The sequence below is a fragment of the Pseudorasbora parva genome, chromosome 25 (genome assembly GCF_024679245.1).
Source record: "Pseudorasbora parva isolate DD20220531a chromosome 25, ASM2467924v1, whole genome shotgun sequence".
NCBI classification, from domain to species: Eukaryota; Metazoa; Chordata; class Actinopteri; order Cypriniformes; family Gobionidae; genus Pseudorasbora; species Pseudorasbora parva.
Window position 1 is genome coordinate 18,341,685 of NC_090196.1, and position 22,617 is coordinate 18,364,301.

The window sequence follows — 22,617 nt, forward strand, 5'->3', positions numbered from 1 at the left end:
TATGTGCTCATTAATGTATATTTACTTCTTTCAAGTATTCTCGTAAGTTTATAATATGCCATTGAAAATACATATTGAGGGGTTCAAATGCTGGTCGCCATGTTGCTCCTCCATCTTTTAAGTACATTAGCCAAAGAGGGACATACCCATAAATTCAAGCTTCGCCTTTGGCATCGTGTCGAATGTGAAGAGGGGGATTGCCATGTTAATCTTGGACTAAATCGGCCACTGTAGGAGTTAAAACGAAATCAGAATTGAAAGCAACAGAAACTATTATTCACTGGATGGTCATATACCTTTTCACTGCTAGATGGGGGAAAATATCACACAGTATAGCTTTAAGACATTGATATGTATCTGTGTATGCATAACAATGTTATGTTGTTTGAAATGTGTCTGTGACATTTTTCATTGCTCCCCCGAGCTCGGACTGCATAGCTCAAGTTGTTTCTGCCCTAAATATAGAGCTGGCTTTTCGCTACAATGTCAAATGTACCTTGGTTCCATAAGTTGTCACAGCACGTCAGTTGCTGGTCGACTGGCTGAGTTCCTCTCACTCTGTCCCACATTGCCGGATGGAGTCTGTGGGAACGCTGGAAAGCCCCATTGGGGCCAGCTCTAACCTCCTGAGCTTGCCGGTAACCTGCCCCTGGGATGAGGATGAGGAGTCTCTGGGTCTGGAGGGAATCAAGCCCAAATCTTCACCCATACCAAGACGACGGAGTTCAGTGTCCTCCGATGACTCCCTGCCTCCCCCTTCAAGCAGCCGAAGAGTATCCTTTGCTGACGCCTTCGGTTTGAGTCTCGTCTCAGTGAAACAGTTTGACGCTCGGGGAGTAACTGGACCATCAGGCCCTCTGGAGAGTGACTTAAATGAAGATAAGGGGTATTACATGGTTCCTCTCTTCACTCTTCCACAGACCGTAGAGGAGCTATCCTTGCGGGTTCACAAGCAGAAGCTGGAACTGGAGAGTCTGGAGCTGCTTTCTGGGACTTCAACTCTAAGAGGAATCGTTCGTGTGCTGAATGTGTGTTTTGATAAGATGGTGTATGTACGTACCTCTTTAGATTCATGGAGGAGTCATTTTGATCTGTTGGCTGAGCACGTACCTGGGTCAAACAATGGTAGGATGGACTGTTTCTCCTTTAAGCTCACACTGGTACCATTCGGTGAAGAAGGTGCGAGGGTTGACTTCTGTTTGAGATATGACACATCTTTAGGCACTTTTTGGGCAAACAACAATGAAGAGAACTACTCTCTGTTTTGTTGTGAAAAAATAAAGGAGAAACCCCCAAATGTATGTGAAAACAGAAGAAAGAGCTGTCTTAAAATGAACAGGTGAGAGTTGTCTCTCTATAAAAAAAAATATACAAATATGCATAATTGTACTTTTATAGAAAGTACATATTGCACACTAAAAACCTTGATAACAGAGTTAAAGGCAGGGTAGTCAATTTGTTCCAGAAAAGTTTTGTTATGCTGATTGAAAGTCTCTTCAAATCCTGATAGCAATCACTAAGTTAAGTGGTCTAAATATATTTATATTTATATATGTCTGTGGAAGGTGTATCGTCAGTCTGATGTGATTACACCTCCGCGCACCTTGCTTGCACAGACATCACACATCATCAGTGCTTTTCATGCTATGCAGAGTCAGAAAGACGTCAGTTAACAAGCACCACAACCGAAACAGCAAGGGTGACCATATTTTTATTTCCGAAAGCCAGGAGACTCTGCCCGGCAATGAGATACTTGTAGATTTCCCTAGTGCCAGTCAATTTAATGGCCCAATGAAAAATAATAAAAACCAGGACATTTTCATCACTTTATAAAAAAACAGCCAGGACAGGACTTAAAAACAGGACATGGCCTGGGAAAACCAGACGTTTGGTCACCCTAGAAACGGCACCACCTTTTACAGTTCCTCCTGAAGCAAAACAATGAGCTTATGCTGTTTTACCTACTGCAATTTAGATGGAAAATCTGTGATAATCAAAATCACATTACTGCATCTGAGAACATCGTCTGCAGTTCAGTCTTGAAGTAGGGAAAACATTTCCTCAACGTGCCTCTAGATGGAGGTAATGTAGTGCTGTCCAGAGGCAGAAGAAAGTTTAGGCAAACAAGGTAAAGAAGGACAGTGATGTTTGCTTGTCTAGTGACCAGAATCTTGTTGGAATTCAAGTGGTTTGCAAGACAGAAATGACTTTTCCTCCACTATATTTTTTTGTTTCTCCTGGTGCCCTAGTACTTTTTAAAAATCCACATGACCTGTGCTTTCTGGAAGCCGTAGCTTTAAAGAGAAGTAAACCAAGTTGTTCCATTCAGTGGTTTTCATATGCTACCAAAGCTTCCTGTTTCTGTTTCAAAATATAAGTCTCTTACAAATATGGGTAAATGAGTTTTAGTTTTCCACTGATAAGCAAAATAGAAAAAGTTTGGTCATAAATAAGTCATAATGTTCTGCAATATTACTCTATTTGATGAGAAAGTTCTTGTATAAATATAGAGAAATATATTCATGAATATGAATTTTTATTAATAGACTTTAAAACACAATGTGCTTCTTTTTAGTAATTTAGCAAGTGTACAACTGACTATATTTGATTAAAAGGGTCACCCAAAAATATGTCATCATTTACTCACCCCCATGTCTTTTTAAACCTTTATCATCTCTTCTTAAAGACATTGATGTGTTTGCTGTGTCTGTGTATGCATAACAATGTTATGTTGTTTGAAATGTGTCTGTGACATTTTTCATTGCTCCCCTGAGCTCGGACTGCATAGCTCAAGTTGTTTCTGCCCTAAATATAGAGCTGGCTTTTCGCTACAATGTCAAATGTAACTTGATTCCATAAGTTGTCACAGCACGTCAGTTGCTGGCCGACTGGCTGAGTTCCTCTCACTCTGTCCCACATTGCCGGATGGAGTCTGTGGGAACGCTGGAAAGCCCCATTGGGGCCAGCTCTAACCTCCTGAGCTTGCCGGTAACCTGCCCCTGGGATGAGGATGAGGAGTCTCTGGGTCTGGAGGGAATCAAGCCCAAATCTTCACCCATACCAAGACGACGGAGTTCAGTGTCCTCCGATGACTCCCTGCCTCCCCCTTCAAGCAGCCGAAGAGTATCCTTTGCTGACGCCTTCGGTTTGAGTCTCGTCTCAGTGAAACAGTTTGACGCTCGGGGAGTAACTGGACCATCAGGCCCTCTGGAGAGTGACTTAAATGAAGATAAGGGGTATTACATGGTTCCTCTCTTCACTCTTCCACAGACCGTAGAGGAGCTATCCTTGCGGGTTCACAAGCAGAAGCTGGAACTGGAGAGTCTGGAGCTGCTTTCTGGGACTTCAACTCTAAGAGGAATCGTTCGTGTGCTGAATGTGTGTTTTGATAAGATGGTGTATGTACGTACCTCTTTAGATTCATGGAGGAGTCATTTTGATCTGTTGGCTGAGTACGTACCTGGGTCAAACAATGGTGGGATGGACTGTTTCTCTTTTAAGCTCACACTGGTACCCCCATTCGGTGAAGAAGGTGCGAGGGTTGACTTCTGTTTGAGATATGACACATCTTTAGGCACTTTTTGGGCAAACAACAATGAAGAGAATTACTCTCTGTTTTGTTGTGAAAAAATAAAGGAGAAACCCCCAAATGTATGTGAAAACAGAAGAAAGAGCTGCCTAAAATTAACCAGGTGAGAATGTTTTTTTGTTATGCTGATTGAAAGTCTCTTAATATCCTAATAGCAATCACTAAGTTAAGTGGTCTAAATATATTTATATGTATATATGTCTGGGAAAGGCGTATCTTCGGTCTGATGTTATGATACCTCCGTGCACCCTGCTCGAGCAAACATCACATGCTTTCAAAGTTAGCTCGCTATTGCTAGCAGGGGTCACAAAGTACCTTACAATACGGTACATGGTACAAAGCACACGATACCGATAATATCAAAATAAAGCAATTCTGTGATAAATCAAAATATTGCTAGACAATCCTATATGATGCATCACAATACCTGTCTAACTAAGAAAACATGCCTGTGAAAAGGTTAAGTGCAGGTTTACCAGAATGTAGACTTAAACATTGCTGGGGCAATCGCCATCCCGTTAAAAAAATATTTTGCTTAGGCTAGTTAACTTATGTTCATATTTCCCTTATTCATATGTCGAGCGCCACCTTTAGGAGCCATGAAGTATTGACGCTGGGAGCAAGGAAATCTATGTAGAGCACCTTATTTTATTAATTAAAATATCGTTATATTGTGGCAGCTTATTGATTCTCGCATCGCACAGAGAAGGACAACGATATTTTGTCCCATCCCTAATTGCTAGTCTTTCCAAAAATTACCTACATTAATACAAAAATAAAACTATAATACTAAAGAGGCACTTCATAAGTTATACATAATGTTTTTCCCCAGTTCGTAACCACATTTTTTTTGTGTGTCATCTTCCAGCCCAAATGTCTCTGCTTCTACTGTTCTGGCAACAAAAAATGAGGAATTTTCTGGTAATTTACCTCCTGAAAATGACTTGCAACTAGATTTGGAAATACTACAAAATTCTGATGAATAGCTACACATTTTGCTTTCTCAGATGTAAATCTAAATTCTGGAAAGGCCACTGACCCTGGATCTCTAAAAGAAAACTCTGAAAAACGTGAAAAGGATGGCATGGAATTAGCGGTGAGTTGTACATTTTTATATTTTACCAAAGAGTGATTCATAGTCATGTTGTGTAAAATTATATAGTGAAAACAAGGTTTTACATTTTATAAAACATGAGCTGTGACATTTCGCTACTCTTTCTGAATGTCATGTGGTCACTGATGACATTCACTTGTCAGGCTTTGACAAATGTTAGAGTAACGTTATGTACAGTCCTAAACAAGACACTTGATAGGTCAGGCTGTTCAGGGTCACTGAGTCACCATGATACGTTGTTAAAGGAAAATCAATGTTTCAGTCAGTGAATGTATCTTAAAAATTAAAAATGTACTTCTAAAAGATCCTTAGATATTTATTTATTGAAGATAGTCTTCCATTCAGCATATTTCAAATCTAACCTCTTTGTAAACAGGAGGAAATAAGCAGAATCCGCAGCCGAAGGGGCAAAAGAAGGGCTGTGCGATTAGCAAAAGTCAAGGAGCACTTTGCTAAGAGAGAAGAAGAAAGGAAACAAGGGACCAAGACCAAAGAGAGTGAGGTTACCAGCTTGCAGAAACATGCATCAGTGCTGGAGAAGACACCATGCAGCCCACAAAATACTCGACCAACAACATGCAACCAAATATCACCTTCACCAGATGAGTCCTTAAAATCTGCAGAGTATACTAAATATTCCACTGACATTTACAGCCAAGCTCTTACACAACATGAAGTCATGATCAACACCAAGACTAATGTATCCCCAGCACACACAAATTTACCCTTAGAAGACTGTGGAGAATCGATTACATGCTCTGCTACTGAGGCCTTGGAAGACATCCAACTTACCGAGGATTCAATCAATCTGCCTTTTCCTGTATGCCAAAATCCTGACTTGTATATTTGCAAGAATGTTGAAAGAGCATGGGAGCACTTTGAGAAGGACACCAAGCGACGAATAAAAAATTTGGCATTGACCTCTAAGATGGACGAGGACACGAATATTAGCGATGGCAAACCAGAAGAGAATGTGAGTTTGAAAACCACTAATTCAGAGCCTCCGCCAATTTCTCATGGCTTTACATTTGGGACCATTGTAGCCCCACTTTATCATCAGGTTTTTAAAAACATGGAAACGGAGAGAAAAGACTTCTTTCTGAAAACATTACAAGTAGATTCATTAAGGGAACTGGAGGATGAGAGTTTAACAGCGGTCACGGCCGCTGAGACCACAGACATTTGGCCAGAGTCTTGCATTTCTACAAAACAGACAGTACATGATGTAAGTGTTGGTGCTTGTAAAGAATCAACAGAACAGACCTCACAATTTACAGTAAACCCAACCAAAAAACCTCTTTCTGAGCCGAATAAACATGTTGAGATGTTGGAAGCTTCTCTATTTCAAAATGATTATACTGGTGTTATAAGAGAGTACTCATCGGGCAAAACATTCACTGAAACAAACACATCCGAGCGGCCAGATCCTCCTCTAGGAGAAGTTTTATCAGTGTCCAAATTCGTTTTGACTGAGCTCTCATTCCAGGGTGATCCTGGCCACTGTCCTTGCTTTCCCCCCCTACAAGAACCAGAACTTTTAGTCCCTACAAATCAGACAATAGAGTGTGGTATTGACAGCCAAAAGATCCATCCTTCATCACCTACATCAGTTTTAAAACCGTCATTATCTTTGGATAATCAGATGTCTGGTATCAAAATTGAAATGTCACAAAACCAGGGGAACCTTACAAATATCCACACCAAAGAGGAGACCATATTAGTGCAAAAAAGGTATTCAAACAGCACTTCTTGCATTCTTGCCCAATCTCCAGAAGACCCCACAATGCTCCAGCGTTCTTCTGATGATAAATCAGAGACTGAATGTGAATGTGAGATGAGACTTAACATTGAAAAACCTGACGAATTTTCTCACTTAGCAACAGCCTCGCTAACCGAACCATACCCAGTATTGGAGAACACACAGAACATGAGCAATACTTTGGACAACTGCCAAATGGATGAAAAGAAGGAACGAATGCTCATCAGTTTTGCTGCACAGACTTCAGAGACAGAGAGCTCAAGCATTATTGAGTTTGATAGAGAACATTATGCATTAGTGATTAAAGAGGTGGAAGAAATTCACAAAATAAAAAATGATGAAAGCCTGGAAGAGGGAAATGGAAGTCAAAAAGAGCAGGTAGAGGAGCGGAAACAAGACGTAGAGGAGAAAGACCGAGAACTAAAAGAACAAGAAGGTGCAGAAGAAAAACATGAAGATAAAGGAGGAATGAATAGCATTGAAGATGGATTTAAATACATAGATGATGAAGAGGACTTGGATGCAATAGAAACTGAGAGAGAAAAGAAACAACAAGAGGATGCAGATGATCTGCTGAATATTGAAAGAGAGTCTGAGGATGTTAAATCATTGCCACAACATAATATTGACTTAAATGAAATAGAAAATCTTGGTGGAGTAGTGGACTCAGAAAAACCGGATAGGCACGTCAACACTGGAGAAGAGATTTGTGAGGAAACTGCTAGATCTCGGCAAGGATCATCTCAAAAGAGTGATGTTGAACTCAGTGGAAGTATGCAAGCTATGGGGAAAGATTGGGAATTCATTGAATTTATTGATAAAGAAGAGAACACATGCTGTGGAAGTGAGAACAGTGACCAGGACACTGCTGATGATCTGAAGAATATGCTGGAAAAGGCTAAAGACTCGCTGACCAGAGATCTTGAAAATGTTGAAGAAAACACCTCAACAGAATCGCAGACTGATGACGAGATGGAGCTGTACTTGAACAGTCTGAGGAATACACAACAGTCGGTATTCAGAGAAGGCACCGTGAGTGGAAGCTACGGGAAAAGACCCTCAATGAGTAAAGGAAGGCCATTAGCTCTGCCTTCAATCTCGGAGTCTGTGGATGAGGACCAGCCGAATAGTTCCCTAGAAGATTTAACAAATATCGAGTACATCATGGAGCTGGAAAGAGCAACGCTGCCCCTAGTGGACAGCAATGAGCATGTCATTGGACGCAATGTCTTGTGGTGGAAAGAGTTTTTGTCCTATGATAATATGTCTAGGGTGATTGGATACACATTTTTGTTGATGGTGTTTTTGGTTGTAGCATATTATTATGACTTCATCGCATGTTTTGCCCTATATCTTCTTACAGTGTATTGGCTGTTTCGACAAAGGGAAGAGCCACTAAAAAACCCTGGGAAAGGTGAAAGAGGAATGCAGTAAAGATGAGATTTTGGAGAGTTTAGCAGAAATGTGAACGCGGATCTGAATACATGTTGTACGAATACAATTGTTGTATCAAAGCGCTGGATTATGTGGAGGTAGGCCTATTTATTGCGCATATTTTCATAAGGGCAAAAAATTTATTTTATATGATGGCAGACTTATTTTACCATTTGACATTATATGAGTCAGTATATTTCTATATGGACAACATTGTTTGCAAACAATATCACAAGGCTCTTTACACTGAGCTGATCATGCAGAAAGGGATTATATGGGGTTAATATATTATTGGATTATGTGCTAGTGCCTGGTACAATGATGTTTAAAGGACCACTGGGCGAGTGAAAAGTTAAAGTTTGACATATTATAGAAGATTAGTCTTTAAAAGGAATTACAGGGCAATTGACTTTTATGTGTAGCTTTAATTTCATGGCAAGCATATAATTAGATCATAATTTATACATAAAAATAACACACAAAACAGTTACAATTTTTTTTTCTTCAGGCACAAGAACAACCGATAAAATCTATCGCAATGAATGCATTTTTAAACAAATGCAAAAATGTACCCCATACATGGTCGTACAAGTTTATTAGAGTTATGTTTGTTTACAGTCATAAACTATTTGACACTTCCTAATTTCTGAAAAGACATCAATGGTTGCTATCCTCCTTTATGTTTCAATATACCAAACATTATGGTCTCATCATCTCCAATGACCAGCGTTTGTTTCATAAATACAGGTACTGTAGGCACAGGTGTCTACTCACAATGAATAAACCAAGTAAAATGAACAAACTTCCATTATTTCATTATTGTGTCCTCAAAATAGATAACATATTGTTTTTGGCATTGTCTATATTTTGTCCTATTTTTATTGTAATTCGGTATTGTGCACCTGTTATTATTTTGAATTGTCTTTATCTTGTCCATTTATTGGTGGACATTATTCATGGAAATGGCTTTCGGTGAACAAACAGATGAACTATGATCTCATCTTCAGGTTATATGCAATTCACAGAAATACATCTGACCACAGATCTCTCCCCAAATAGACTCCTTTTTATAGCTAAGCTGGACATATTTTGGATAATGTTTCAATTGTTTTTGAGCATACAGGGAAAGTCACTGGGGTACAGAATCTCCTCGACCCAACCCAACAATAATTGTAATAATAAATCAACAAAATCGTTTTTTTGTGTTCCACAGAGGAAAAAAATGCATAAATGAGGTTGAGTAAATGACGTAATTTTAATTTCTGGGTGAACTATGTCATCTTTAGAACACTATCATTTCAATCATGATTAGATGAGTGACTGCATATTACAAGCTGATAGCATAAGAAACATTTTAGTCCCAAATTCATTGGGGAGAAGTCTACACAGCTGAGCAGGGAGACGATTATGGGATTATCATTCCCTCTAAAAGGGATTGAAGCACATGATGACATTTTCAAGAGGACACACATTGGCTGCATCTCAGGTTTGCTACATGGTTGATGCATCATGATATATGACAAGATTATATAACACACTCTCTGCTGCTGATTTCTGCTAAACATGTCCTTATACAAATAACATGTGAGACACAATTTGAAAAAAGCTGAAAAACAACTTCTGTGTCAGACTCTGATATCCATTAGGCTTGGTGAGGTTTAAAATACCCACATTAAGCCAGAGCTCTATGAGGTTAAACGTGACACAACTCATGTTCTCTCCACATGGGATTTAGTGTCAGAGCAAATGTGACCCGCAGATGTGATTCTTAACCAAGCATATTATTAAGAGAAAAAGTCTACACTGTAAAACATTATTTAGCAAAAAAGTTACCTGGTTGCCTTAAAATTTTGAGTTCATTGAAATTAAAATTTTGAGTTAATACAATTAATTTTTTTGAGATTTGACAACCTTTATTAAAATATTATTAAAATATTTTGTAAGCATATTGGGTAATTATGTGTGTTTTATTTCTAATGACGCAGTGAAACATGCCAAATAGTGCTATTTTCATGATTTATCAAATTTTTTATGGGGTTCAGAGACAAAAATATTTTGAGTTTCTATTTATTAAACAAATTTCCTTCATTGTATCAACTAAAATTTTTAATTTCAATAAACTCAAAATTTTAAGGCAACCAGGTTACTTACTTTTTTAAGTTAAACCAACAAGCATTGATCCAGGACCGAGCTTGGGGACCCCTGGTTTAAAGTGATGTTACTTTGTGCGTTCGCTCAGCGGCTGCTGTGACACTTGTTGCACACTGCTAAGAGTAAAGCGTTTTTGCAAAACCGGAAAATGAGGATAACGCATATATGACGCAAATAACAGGCGACTTACAAAAGGGCAATAGAAGCAATGAAACAAAAAAGGCCAACAACCTGCAAGAGCTGTAAGAATTGTCAGTTAATCGAGCACAGTACACAATTATTATTTTTTTTGGACAAACAAACGGAAAATTTTATTGGATAGTTAAAGGTGCACTACCAGTATGTAGTATTTTTGCAGTAAAATATCTAAAAACCACTAAGGACCAGGACATTTCAGCATAGCGCTTGAGCGAGTCGCCTGTCAATCGTGTCATATCTGCGTTACCCTGGGTTTTATTCTGTAGAAGCGCTTTTCTCTTAGCAGTGTGAACAAGTCACAGCAGCGCCGAGCGAACGCACAGAGTAACGTCATAACATCATTTTAAACACACTTAAATGTATCTAATATGATAAACAGAGCTGCTTTACCTTATAATCATGACCGTAAAAAGTGCGCGCACTCGGCAACTGTGTCCCGTCCAGTCATAATAAAAGTCCCGGTACTTGCGAGCCGCGTGTTTGTTTAACAATTGCTCCTGCAGCTGTGCTCAGCTCCACAACACTCGGTCCTGCTCTGCTTCACACTACAGTAACGTTAATAATCACATCCATCAACATGATTTCTGCCCGAGTCCTATTTTCCACCGGCTGTGAGGTGAAGACCTCATGTCCCAAGATGCTGCGCTCACACTCGGCGTCATCAAACTACGCCTTTGTTTAGAATAGGCACCCTCCAGTGGACGGAAAGTTGCATAGTGCACCTTTAAGTGCTAGCCTTTATTGGTCAGGTGCAATTGGAAAAGATGTGTCTTAAGATGTTTTAAAAAAATGGCTACAGACTCGGCAGCACGAATTGAGATCGGAAGGTCTTTCCACCAGGTGGGAATGGTCCAGGAAAATGTCCATGAGAGCGATTTCATGCCCCTTTGGGATGGAACCAGGCGCCGTTCACTCGCAGAAAGCAAGCTTCTGGAGGGTGTGTAAGTCTGAACAAGCAAGTTTAGGTATATTGGTGTAAAGCCAGTGGTTGCTTTGTAGGCGAGAACTAGTGCCTTGAATTTGATGCGAGCAGCCATTGGCAACCAGTGCAGTCTGATGAAGAGAGGCGTAACATGAGCTCTCTTCGGCTCATTAAAGACCACTCTCGCCGCTGCATTCTGGATTAGTTGCAAGGGTTTGATAGTGCATGCTGGAAGGCCAGCCAGAAGAGCATTACAATAGTCCAGTCTGAAGAGAACAAGAGCTTGGACCTGGAGTTGTGCAGCCTGTTCTGATAGGAACGGTCTAATCTTTCTAATGTTGTATAAGGCAAATCTGTAGGACCGGGCTGTTGCAGTAATGTGGTCAGTGAAGTCATCAATCACAACTCCAAGGTTCCTGGCTGTCCTGGATGGAGTTATGGTTGATGAACCGAGCTGAATGGAGAAATTTTGATGAAGTGTGCAGTCAGAAATGTCTGTCAGACAGGCAGCTATATGAACACTGACTGTAATCAATGCCTTTATTGGACCTATTAAGACAATAGCTGCCTGTCCTCTGCAACTCAGAAGTTGTTCAAAATCCTGACGTGCAACAGAGCTCTATTTCAAGGTTTTATATTAAATTTATTTTATATTTCCCTCAAATCATCAACATATACTGATTTCCCCCTGTGCTACAAGATATACCCATTGTGCAGCTCTTCTGTCAGAAGTTGATTCAAAATTATATAGAATAAATAATTATATAAAGAATATAATGTGCGGGTCCGGTGTGCGACCCCCTTAAGGGGACCCAGTGGTGTATGTAGAAAGAAATGGCTCAATCTAAGGTAATAAAAACATAACAAGTCATTATGTAAGGTCTTTATACACCACTGAAAACATATGTAAATTATATAGCATTTCTGTCAATAGAGCCTCATAAATATTAGGCTACACACTGCACCTTTAAACGCAAGACAGGGAAACAAGACATTACATGTACAAGATTTTATAGTTTATATTTATAATAATACATCTTTATACAAGTAATAATACTTATGTATTGTTATATAATAATAATTGTTATGATAATGATGACAATTATAATTGTAATGCAGAGGCGTTTCATGTTTCGCGTTCACAGATTGGACGTGCACTTCCGCCAAGTTCGCTGGAGAGGCGCAATCAGGCTGCGCGTTGTTGCGGCGTGTGCGTGCGTGCTGACGGAGCCGGTGCGCCGGTAGCCTGCCTCAGTAGTCTACTATGGACCTGCGGAGCTGCGCTGAGACAGATCCGGATCTCTCCGAATGCCACTCCGGCTCTGTCCCGGCGGAGCTGCAGTCCAGGAAGCAGGAGCAGGAGAAGCTGTCGGGGGTGGTGAAGAGCGTGCACCGAAAGCTCCGCAGGAAATACATTGAAGGTATTTTACTGAGCTCCGTAGCTGCGTAGCCTAGCCTAGATCAGTGTCTGTAGTCTGGCCTGAGCAGAAAAACGGAAATTAAAACGCCTGGATTACAACCGTGGCTCTACGTTGTTTTATTTTGGACTTGTGTCGCATCACTTTTGACATGAACTGATTTTATACTTGGCTTGTTTTTGACAGTGGCTTAAAAAAACATGTGTTGCATCACGTACACAGACAGCGTTTTGAATAACATTCGAATAGAACGTTCTGAACGCCCGTAAATAACACCGTTATAGGTGTTAGGTGTCTTCAGCACGACGTCCGACTAGTCAGCAAACTTTTGCAGGGTCGTTCATCTGTTCATGTTTTGCCCTTCATTGATATGCTGACTGTTTGAACAAAAGCAAATACAACTTTTAATTCTCCTTTTAAAAAGGCATTTAATTCTCCTTTTAAAAAGGCAATAAAACAAGAATTTAATTCCTCTGAATTACGTTTCTCGACCATGTACAGTTGACAAGTTTGCATTTCTAAAAGCTTTAATCTCGTCACTGTCAATTATTTATGAATTTAATGTTTATTGCACCTATGATATAATGGACACTTGGCCTATTTTTAGTGCTGAGGAAAGTATAAACAAGCTTTTAAAGAAAGCCTTTAACTTATAACACTTGATTGAATGATGAAAAATTACATGTACAATAATTAAACAAAAAATTGCAATGTAATGGACCAGGTAGCTGAATTGCAGTTAGGGAGAGTTAGATCGGTTACATGCTATTGCTTTCAGTACTCATGGTGTAAATCTGGAATTTTTTTGTTGCCAAATCTAGCTTTTCCCCTCAGTTGAACCCTTTGTTTTTAGCTAATGCTTATTGCAAAAAAATGTCAAAATGACTCTCGTATTAAATTACATTTTAAACATTTTTGATGTCAACATTTCTGTAACGGTTTGTAAAAATTGCAAATCCTTTAGGAAGTAAATATAAAATCTAAATGATTAATATTTAGTTTGATTTCTGATGATTAAAGGCATAGTTCACTTGATCAAAACCTAAATGACTTTATTTCTTCTGTGGAGCAAAAGATATTCTGAATGTTTGTTACTTCCATTTGTGGAAGCTACACAGCTACATTGACTTCCATTTGTGTGGCCACAAAAAAAACGCTGAGACATTTCTCAAAATATCAAAACATCAAGACTCACTCCATAATGCATATTTTTGTGAGAAATATTTGCTTGAAAACTTTATTTGTTAGTCAAATAGTCTGTCTTTGTATTGATGGACCAGAAGTAATGGATTGTGAGGATGCTGTTAAATTTCCTGTTACAATCTTGCGCTACAATGACAATTATCGAAGAAGGTTATCATGCCCATCATCAGGTTATGATGCCATAGAGAGTTGCAGGAGATTATGAAATGTTCTGTTTTTGCCTGGAATTAGTTACACAAGAAGCAGGACCTAATGTAACGTACCACCACCCTAATACTTTGTGACTTTAAATTTTGTTGTTGTGCTTCTCCTGGTTCTTTATCGAATCTTTCTTGGTTTCCCCCGAGAGGGATGAGCAGCGCTATAAATCCCACACACACAGTAGTCTATTCATTAGACCCCGTGATGGGTTAATAAGGAAGGCGTGATCTGGTCTTCTTGGCATTGTACAGCAGTATTCATATGTAACGACGCTGCAGTCTCTTCCCTTCTGGTCTTATTCTCTGTAAATCTGATAAGGCCTGTATTTTCCACTCTGTCATGGGATAGCTCACTTTTTGTCAGTTCTTTCCTTCCAAATCAGTCTTTTAGGGTAGTGGTTGTTGCCTTCTGGTGTCATCGACATTATCAGCAAGTTTTCGAACTGTGTGTGAATCAGCACAAACACTTTGATGATATAGTACTTTTGAGCATGGAGATGGAGTTCCACTGAGTTGTTGAAGAAAAACGGACTGTATTTTGCGTGCCGCTTGAAAATCAGAGATTAGAGAAACCACGTACATCAGCTGACTTCAGAAAGTAGGCTTTAGAAGAATGTTCACTAGTTATGCTGTGCAGAACGATCAGTCATGTGGCATGACCGTACACTCTTCGTCTGTTTGTCTCTTCGAATGCAGTGGGAGACTTCGAGAAAATATGGCGTGAGCATTGTGAAGACGAGCAGACTCTCAGCGAGTATGCCATGGCCATGAAGAACCTGGCCGACAACCACTGGGCGAATAAATGCGAGGGCGAGGGACGCATCGAGTGGTGCCGCAGGTACAACCGTTGATGGTCATTGTTTTATGTTGAGAAACCGATTTGGTACTTTTTAGAGCTTTTCACAATTGAAATGGTTAACCCTGGGACATTCTTAACCCTGGTTTAATGGAATGCTGGGTTATCTTACTTCACATTGCTCATAATTTACCCAGGGTTAACAATGAATCCCGGTTGTTCATAACCTGACGTTTCACACTGTAGATTCCTAAACCCTGAGTTAACATCCTTATTTGCATAATTGCATTGTCACTGATTGGATGATTGCATTATTGGTTTACATCAAAGGAACACTCCACTTTTTTTGAAAATAGGCTCATTTTCCAAGTCCCTTAGAGTTAAATTGTTGAGTTTTACCGTTTTTGAATCCATTCAGCCGATCTCTATCTGTCGGTAGCACTTTTAGCATAGCACACATCATTGAATCATATAGACCATCAGCATCGGTGCTCAAAAAAATGATCAAAGACTTTAAATATTTTTCTGATTTAAAACTTGACTCTTCTATAGTTACATCGTGTACTAAGACCAGCGAAAAATTAAAAGTTGCTTTTTTAGACCGTTATAGCTAGGAACTTCTTTCTCATTCCTGTGTAGGAACTTTGCGGCGATTTTGCAATGATATTACAGAGCCTTAAAATAGGCAAACTTCCGTCAATATAACCAGATGACAATCTACTTGCACAGAGAGTGTGCCTTGTAACCATGGAGACATTTGTGACAGACAATTCAGAAGATATTGACCAAAGAATTAATTTTTTCAGGGATAATATTTTTCCTATTTTAAACTCGACTATTCTGTAGTTACATCGTGTACTAAGACCAACGGAAAATTAAAAGTTTAGATTTTTATACCGATATAGATAGTAACTATTTTCTGAATCCTGCGTAGTAATCATGGAACTTTGTGGTCGTACCATGGGTTCAGCGGTGAGATATTACATTCTTAGATAGGTAACTTCCAATGTGACCGGCACTAAGTTTGTGTCGTTGCAGATAATGCAGAGTTACAACTGGCAAATTATGTAATTGATTTACTGTGCGGTTAGCCATGGTTCTGTGTGTTGTAAAGAGCTGTGACAGTGAGTCGAAGGTGTATTCTACCATCATGTTTCACAGAATACCAACGAAAATCAAGTTACGATAGAATCAGTGGTTGACTGCTTAACTTACCGGTATCTAATCTAACTTACCAGTAGATTCAAACAAGAAACTGCGTGTTTGCTCAAAGCATTTGGGACCAGATGACTATTTGAAAAACATAGGCAGTGTTACCACGGTACGGCGAATAAAGGAAATGGCCAGACAGGGCGAAAGTGTATCACCACCCATGGCTGTAAGAATAACATTATTTAATTTTTTTTGTTAGCTTGAATGACCAGATTGAAAAGCACTGCTGTTGTCTTTAGCTAACGTTACTTGTGAATGCAATCACTAAGCGTGGGGGTTTGTGCGGCTATTTGGTTTATACAGTAACGTTAGTTGTTTTGTTGTGGCATTCTGGTGAGGTAGTGTATAGTTTGATTAAAATAGAATGTGGAATTGCCGGTATTGTTTTTCTACACAGTTTTTTTTGGTACAAAATACTACGTTAGTAATGATACATTAAGTGCCGAGGCTTCGGAGTGTGTCTCCTGCATTGAAAATTATTTGGCGGCCGGCAAAAAAAAAGTTTGTCCCGTCAAAGCCTTATTTATTTATTTTTTTTGTGTGATTTATGAGTGATTTTGATGAGAGAGCACATGTTAACTGAGTGACAGAGAGAAACAACGGAGCGCGCACACTCTCTCTGTCTTCATAATAAGCAGCACTGTATTAGCATATTTCATTCACATATTACTTCAAAATTAAAAGGTTGGAAGACCAAATCCATGTCGGACCATTTTCCCTTGAATTTTGACTCTTCTCTGTCCTATTGCCCCAGTCTGTTCAGCCACACTTTCACATTTCAAAAGCTCATCTTCAGTGTAACTGTTATTCCGGTTCAAACAGATACGTTTCGGAATCTGCACCGGAGTAAATATCTTCTTAATTGTCTCTCACAAACGTCTCCATGGTTACAAGGCTCTGTAATATCATTGCGCCGCTGCACCCATGACAGCTCCTACGCAGGAAAGTTCCTACGCAGGAATGAGAAAGTAGTTCCTAGCTATAACGATCTAAAAAAAAAAAACGTTTCATTTTTCGCTGGTCTTAGTACACGATGTAACTATAGAAGAGTCAAGTTTTAAATAGGAAAAATATTGAAAGTCTTTGATCATTTTTTTGAGCACCGATGCTGATGGTCTATATGATTCAATGATGTGTGCTATGCTAAAAGTGCTACCGCCAGATACAGAAATCGGCTGAATGGATTCAAAAATAGTAAAACTTAACTGTTTAACTTTAAGGGACTTGGAAAATGAGTGTATTTTCAAAAAAAGTGGAGTGTTCCTTTAAGACTCTAGTATTACACATTCTCATATTATATACATTGATGACATTTTTCAAAAGTTATTCCAGAATTAACTTTTCATACTATAAAGCTAATCTTGAAACGTCTCCACTACAAATGATGCATTCTCCGTCAATATTTGACATTTTACTAACGAAAGCTGTTGTTTATAAAACAAGCTGTTTTTGTGACTGTCCAAAGCATGCGAATATGAGGCATGCAATTGGTTGACGGTTGCCAAGCATCTAGTTGTAACATTCTAAGTTCACATGTTGCATCTTTTGCACCCTCAAGTTGTTTTAAAAGTAGACATGCAGCAGGCACGCTCACAATAGAGCATCGCAACACACTTTTTTTTTTACAGGCACATCTTTGCCGCAGCGAGATGAAAGAATCTCAATTTTTAAGAATGCCGCAAGTGCGCGTCAATCATGTGACAAGAACAAACTAATCAGCATCCCCTTTTCTGTAACAACATTGAAAGCACAGCCAAGATGGAGAAAGACCCAAACATGTTTTTTTTTCTCTTCTTCATAAATAAATCTAGTAGCGGAGCTACTGCAAGTGATTTACTGTCCAAGAAATCCATTTATTTGCTGAAAGTTCCTCGTCGCCATGGAGAGCGCAGCTCATGGTTGCTGAGCAACGGCAGACATCCCGTGTGATTTGGAGAAAAGGAGAAAGCGGAACAGCCGCCCCTTTGTACATGTTTTTAGCTGTGACATGTGAATGGCCTCTTAACACTGCATCACTTTACGCTGGACACGTTTGACACCACAATGTGGGGTTGCAAAAGTGGCGGTAACCCTGCTCCGAAACAGGGTTTCATAACCCTGGGTAAAAAGTGTGAAACTCTCCTTTACGTGGGGTTAAATACAGTGTGAAAAGCCCAATTGTTGTTAAATCTCTCTCGCCACAGTGTTTGTCAGGAGTACTTCCAGGATGGAGGGATGAGACGAGTGCTGGAGAAGGATGAGAAGAGCACTAAGCATGCAGCAGCTGGAAATAACACCTCTGCAAACTCTCTACCACAATCGTCCTCTCCTAGGTGCACTACAAAGACACTGTTATCACTGCAGATCCACAAACACAAAGTTTTTCCACATCGCAACAAATGAATTGACTAACTCCGCCTTTTATTTATGCTTAGTACCAACTCAACGTTCCAGCTTGGGAGAATACGACTGTTGGATGTGGGCAGCTGCTTCAATCCCTTCCTGAAGTTCGATGAGTTTCTGACTGTCGGTATTGACATTGTGCCAGCAGTAGAGGTTTGTGGTCCTTTTAAGTTAAGCTTGTTTTTATTTTATTTTATGGAACTTTTGAAAGCATGTTATGTCTAACACAGCTGGATGTTGTCTCATCAAATTAAATATGACATTTATCCTGAGTGAAGTTTTTAAAAAATAATTTTAATAATTTATTGGTTTATTACATTGTCGTGCCACAGCAACCAGAAACTGTCCACACTGGATGCGACGCAAAATCCATTTGTTCTTCATATCAGAAGTAGCGAGAGCACTTGAAGAATAGAGACAGAGCGGCACACGTCATAATCTGAAAGCCACACCCACTGTGAAACAAGCGGGAAACAAACCACCTGGCTCCATTGACTTTCTGTTGAGTGAAGCGGCCTCCTAGTCATTTCTGACTTATAACAAAAAACGAACAATGTCTGATATGTGACAAGGTGTACAGAAAACAATCTAAAAAACCCAGAAGTTTTTATAAGCTCTGATTTACCATGATTTACTCACCCTCAAGTCATCCAAGGTGTAAATGACATTCTTCATAAATTACATTTCAAAAACAGAGCAACAATCCCTGCCATTATAAAGCTTGGAAGAGCCAGGACATTTTTTTTATATAACTTGTATTGGTCTGAAAGAAGAATGTCATATACACCTAGGATGACTTGAGGGTGAGTAAATAATGGGCTAATTTTCATTTTTGCGTGAACTAACCCTTTAAGGACACAAAAGTGGATACAGGCAATTGAGACAGAGCGCGATATGCTATATTACACTGAGAACTACTCCCACTGGAGGGGAACGTAATCGGTGACAGGAAATATATTGTATAAAACTGACATTTGGTTATTTGACTAAATGTTTACTGCACATGTAGGCATACTAAGTGTCAGGATCCCAAAATGTACTTACTTTTCCTGCTTAAGCTTCATGCCTTATTGCCTGTATCCACTTTTGTCTCCTTAAACGCACTTTTTGGGGGGGTCGACAGCTTATAAAACTAAGATCTGTGTGTTTTTAGCTTGTTTGCTGTACACCTTGTCACATATCAGCTTTTTGACATTGTTCAGTTTTTTTGTTATCAGTAAGAAATGACAAGGCGACCGCTTCACGCAACACAACGTCAATGGATACTGTTGGATTTGATTTTTTTAAATCCAACATGTATAAGAAAAAAGGATTTATAAGAAATATAATCTTGGACACAATGACCCTTTTACTAATTTTGCCTGTCCTGAAGCTAAATGTTCTGATTCTCCTTTTCCATTTGTCCTTTTTATGGCTACAGAGTGTCTACAAATGCGACTTTCTTAACCTGCAGCTGCAGCAGCCTCTGCAGCTGGCCAGCGACGCCTTGGATGCCTTCCTGCGGCAGCTGCGTGGCCCCATCGACGCTTTACCTGCCCAGCTTTTTCACGTGGTAGTCTTCTCCCTGCTTCTCTCCTACTTCCCTTCACCCTATCAGCGCTGGCTCTGCTGCAAGAAAGCGCATGAACTCCTGACCTTGAACGGCCTCCTCCTCATCATCACCCCTGACTCCTCCCACCAGGGCCGGCATGCGCTTATGATGCGCAGCTGGCGAGTTGCGGTGGAGTCTCTGGGCTTCAAACGTTACAAGTACATAAAGTTCTCGCACATGCACCTGATCGCTTTCCGTAAGGTGTCGCCCACCACCAGCAGCGACCTGGTCAGCCGCAACTACCCGGAGATGCTATACATCCCGCAGGACTTTAACACGATCGACGAGGAGGGATTCACAGATTGCTACGAACATCCACGCTCTGATTTCGAGGACGACCAGTTGGCGTGTAGCTTCGCGGAACTGCCGGACACGCCGTACGATTCGGACTCGGGCGAGAGCCAGAGCAGCTCGGCGCCCTTCCACGAGCTGGAAGACCCCATTTTGCTGCAGAGCTGAACTTGTTTACTGCCCCTCTTGATATTTAGTAACCTACCGTTGTGCTGCCAAAATTGCTCTGCTGCGTTTGTTTACTTGACCCCTTTTTAAGCAGCAAAAAGTTTGCACAGAGTGAATGAGGACGTTTAAGTGGGCGTTGATTTTTAAGAGCGTGCTAGACATCCCTTTGAACACAAATATACACACTAAACAATCTTAACTTAGATATAGAAGTGATGTGGTTTTGTAACAGAAGCAGCTGTGCGATATCAGATCGAGGAAGATTTAGCTCAGCCACTTTTCTCATTCAGAATGAGTGTCAACTGGACAAACCTTTGAACTAGCATAAGTTTAGCCGTAGTTATTATTACTATACTGTGTTGGTCTTTTTCAGTTGTATTTCTTGAAGGGATAGTTCAGCCAAAAATGAACATAATGTCATAATTTAATCGCCCTCTTGTTGTTCCAAACCCATGACTTTTCTAAAACTCAGATATTTAGAAAAATGCCTCGAAAAAGGGTTTTGTCCACACAGTGAAAGTCAATGGGGTCCAAAACAAGCATTTACTTTTATTGTAAAATGAAAGTCATACAGGTTTGGAACAACATGATGGTGAGTAAATGACTAAATTTTCCATTTTTTTGTGAACTAACCCTTTAATGGTTAGATTCTCAGCAAGTTTCCACTGGACATTTTGGATGGAGATTTCAACCGATTTTTTGGAATAGCCTTTATCAATGATATTTGTAGCATTTTTAGTGTCTGCAGAACTTGTGCGTGTTTGGTTATGTGACTTTGTAACTGTGAATGTGGATTTCTCGCTTCAACAAGGGTACAAATCATGCGAAGTAGTCGTAGATTTTCCGAACAAACAATCTTACAGGTGACCGGATTGGATGCATGTATTGTTTCTAATCTTGCGATCAAACCGCTATTATAACCAGTACTATCCAATTACATGTCAGTAGTATGTAGTGTGGAGCAGATTAGATTTCTGTGCATTTTGCCTTAATGTGACTTTGAGTAGGATGATTGTTTACTCTTGGCTGTTTACTCTCAAAACCTTAAGTTGCTTTAAATCTACTTCCTGTAATATCTGGTGTATATCTAATTGGGTTCTTCAGTATATCATTTTAGCGTCCCACTTTATAAAATATAACTTTTAAGGTACAAAAGTTTGGAAAGTAATTTGCCAAATGTTTCACAAACAGTCGATTTGAAGATTGTTGCGTCTGTTTTTAGCTCCTGTATTGGTAATAGAACAATTTTGCAGCTTTTTTATTCACTCCAGGTTCTTAAAAACACTATATTAAATGTCCAAGCACATATTTGCACGTTTTTGATTACACCCTCCGTAGGGTTGGCAAAATATCGAGATTGGCATCAGCACTTCATTAGAATAGCAATACGTTCATAATCATAAACGGTCAAAAATGCCCCATATCACTGTAACCTGGTAGTATTGAGTAAATGATATTAGGCACTGTTTCCTATTGTGTTAATGTGGTTACCGATTGGTAAACCTCATGATATGAGAATATGCTGTGATGGGTGTGAGATGTACTTTGGGGTCCTGTTGAAGTATCTATGTGAGGTTTTAGTGTTGGGCACTTTAAATGTGTTGTAGGGATGCCAAATATAAGTGTGGAAAGATTTGAAACGGTGAAAGAATTCAGTATGTGATCTTTCAGGGTATCAGAAAAAAAAAAATCCTCCTCAAGGTGCCTTCAAACCCAAATTGTATTTTTGCATTTGTGATTATATAGAATGGATGCAAGAACAGGCTACTGATTGTCATTTGTAACTAAGCTAATTTCTGTCCCACAATAAACAGTTACAGTACATACTTTCAGCAACTTAACCAGCTCTTGGCTAAATTACTAAAAATACTGCCCTATTAGCAATAGCATTTAAAAGGCATTCTTTAGTCTGTACTCGATTTATAAATAGAAAAAAAAGTTTTAAAACCATTTAAAAAAAGCTTTGTATTATAATGTTTACTTGGTGGTGTGTTCAAACATTCACATATCAAACATATTTGTCTTCCCCAGGCTTTAATCCACTGTTTGCATGATTGATTTTCTTTATCAGTGTTAAGATGGTTGGCTTCCACAGGAATGGGCTGTTTGTGAGAACTATTGTCATTCATCTTTTATAAATAAAGGTTTTTGTCGCCTTCTATCTGGTCTTTCATTTGCCTATAGCAGGT

General features: G+C 39.5%; 3 protein-coding genes across 3 annotated transcripts; all 3 read left to right on the forward strand.

The window, feature by feature from the left end:
• Positions 1-35: 35 nt before the first annotated feature.
• Positions 36-2,418, forward strand: LOC137065307 (protein phosphatase 1 regulatory subunit 3A-like). The gene has a single exon (XM_067436916.1). The coding sequence runs from the start codon at positions 576-578 to the stop codon at positions 1,341-1,343; it is 768 nt and encodes a 255-aa protein (XP_067293017.1). The 5' UTR covers positions 36-575; the 3' UTR covers positions 1,344-2,418.
• A 351-nt stretch (positions 2,419-2,769) lies between these two features.
• On the forward strand, positions 2,770-8,676 carry LOC137064644 (protein phosphatase 1 regulatory subunit 3A-like). Its single transcript, XM_067436101.1, has 4 exons — positions 2,770-3,692; positions 4,458-4,510; positions 4,597-4,685; positions 5,080-8,676. Exons 1-4 carry the CDS (start codon positions 2,926-2,928, stop codon positions 7,894-7,896), a joined length of 3,726 nt encoding a protein of 1,241 aa, XP_067292202.1. The 5' UTR covers positions 2,770-2,925; the 3' UTR covers positions 7,897-8,676.
• Positions 8,677-12,326: 3,650 nt separating this feature from the next.
• Positions 12,327-22,587, forward strand: bmt2 (base methyltransferase of 25S rRNA 2 homolog). The gene is made up of 5 exons (XM_067436102.1): positions 12,327-12,588; positions 14,685-14,826; positions 18,180-18,308; positions 18,411-18,531; positions 19,799-22,587. Exons 1-5 carry the CDS (start codon positions 12,432-12,434, stop codon positions 20,426-20,428), a joined length of 1,179 nt encoding a protein of 392 aa, XP_067292203.1. The 5' UTR covers positions 12,327-12,431; the 3' UTR covers positions 20,429-22,587.
• The last annotated feature ends 30 nt before the right edge of the window (positions 22,588-22,617 follow it).

Excerpts from the sequence above, each read along its gene's own strand:
- LOC137065307 (XM_067436916.1), top strand. The coding sequence starts at position 576 with ATGGAGTCTGTGGGAACGCTGGAAAGCCCCATTGGGGCCAGCTCTAAC.
- bmt2 (XM_067436102.1), top strand. The coding sequence starts at position 12,432 with ATGGACCTGCGGAGCTGCGCTGAGACAGATCCGGATCTCTCCGAATGC. Across the intron at positions 18,309-18,410 it reads CCACAATCGTCCTCTCCTAG|TACCAACTCAACGTTCCAGC; the intron begins GTGCACTACAAA and ends ATTTATGCTTAG. Across the intron at positions 18,532-19,798 it reads ACATTGTGCCAGCAGTAGAG|AGTGTCTACAAATGCGACTT; the intron begins GTTTGTGGTCCT and ends TTATGGCTACAG.
- LOC137064644 (XM_067436101.1), top strand. The coding sequence starts at position 2,926 with ATGGAGTCTGTGGGAACGCTGGAAAGCCCCATTGGGGCCAGCTCTAAC. Across the intron at positions 3,693-4,457 it reads AGCTGCCTAAAATTAACCAG|CCCAAATGTCTCTGCTTCTA; the intron begins GTGAGAATGTTT and ends GTCATCTTCCAG. Across the intron at positions 4,686-5,079 it reads AGGATGGCATGGAATTAGCG|GAGGAAATAAGCAGAATCCG; the intron begins GTGAGTTGTACA and ends CTTTGTAAACAG.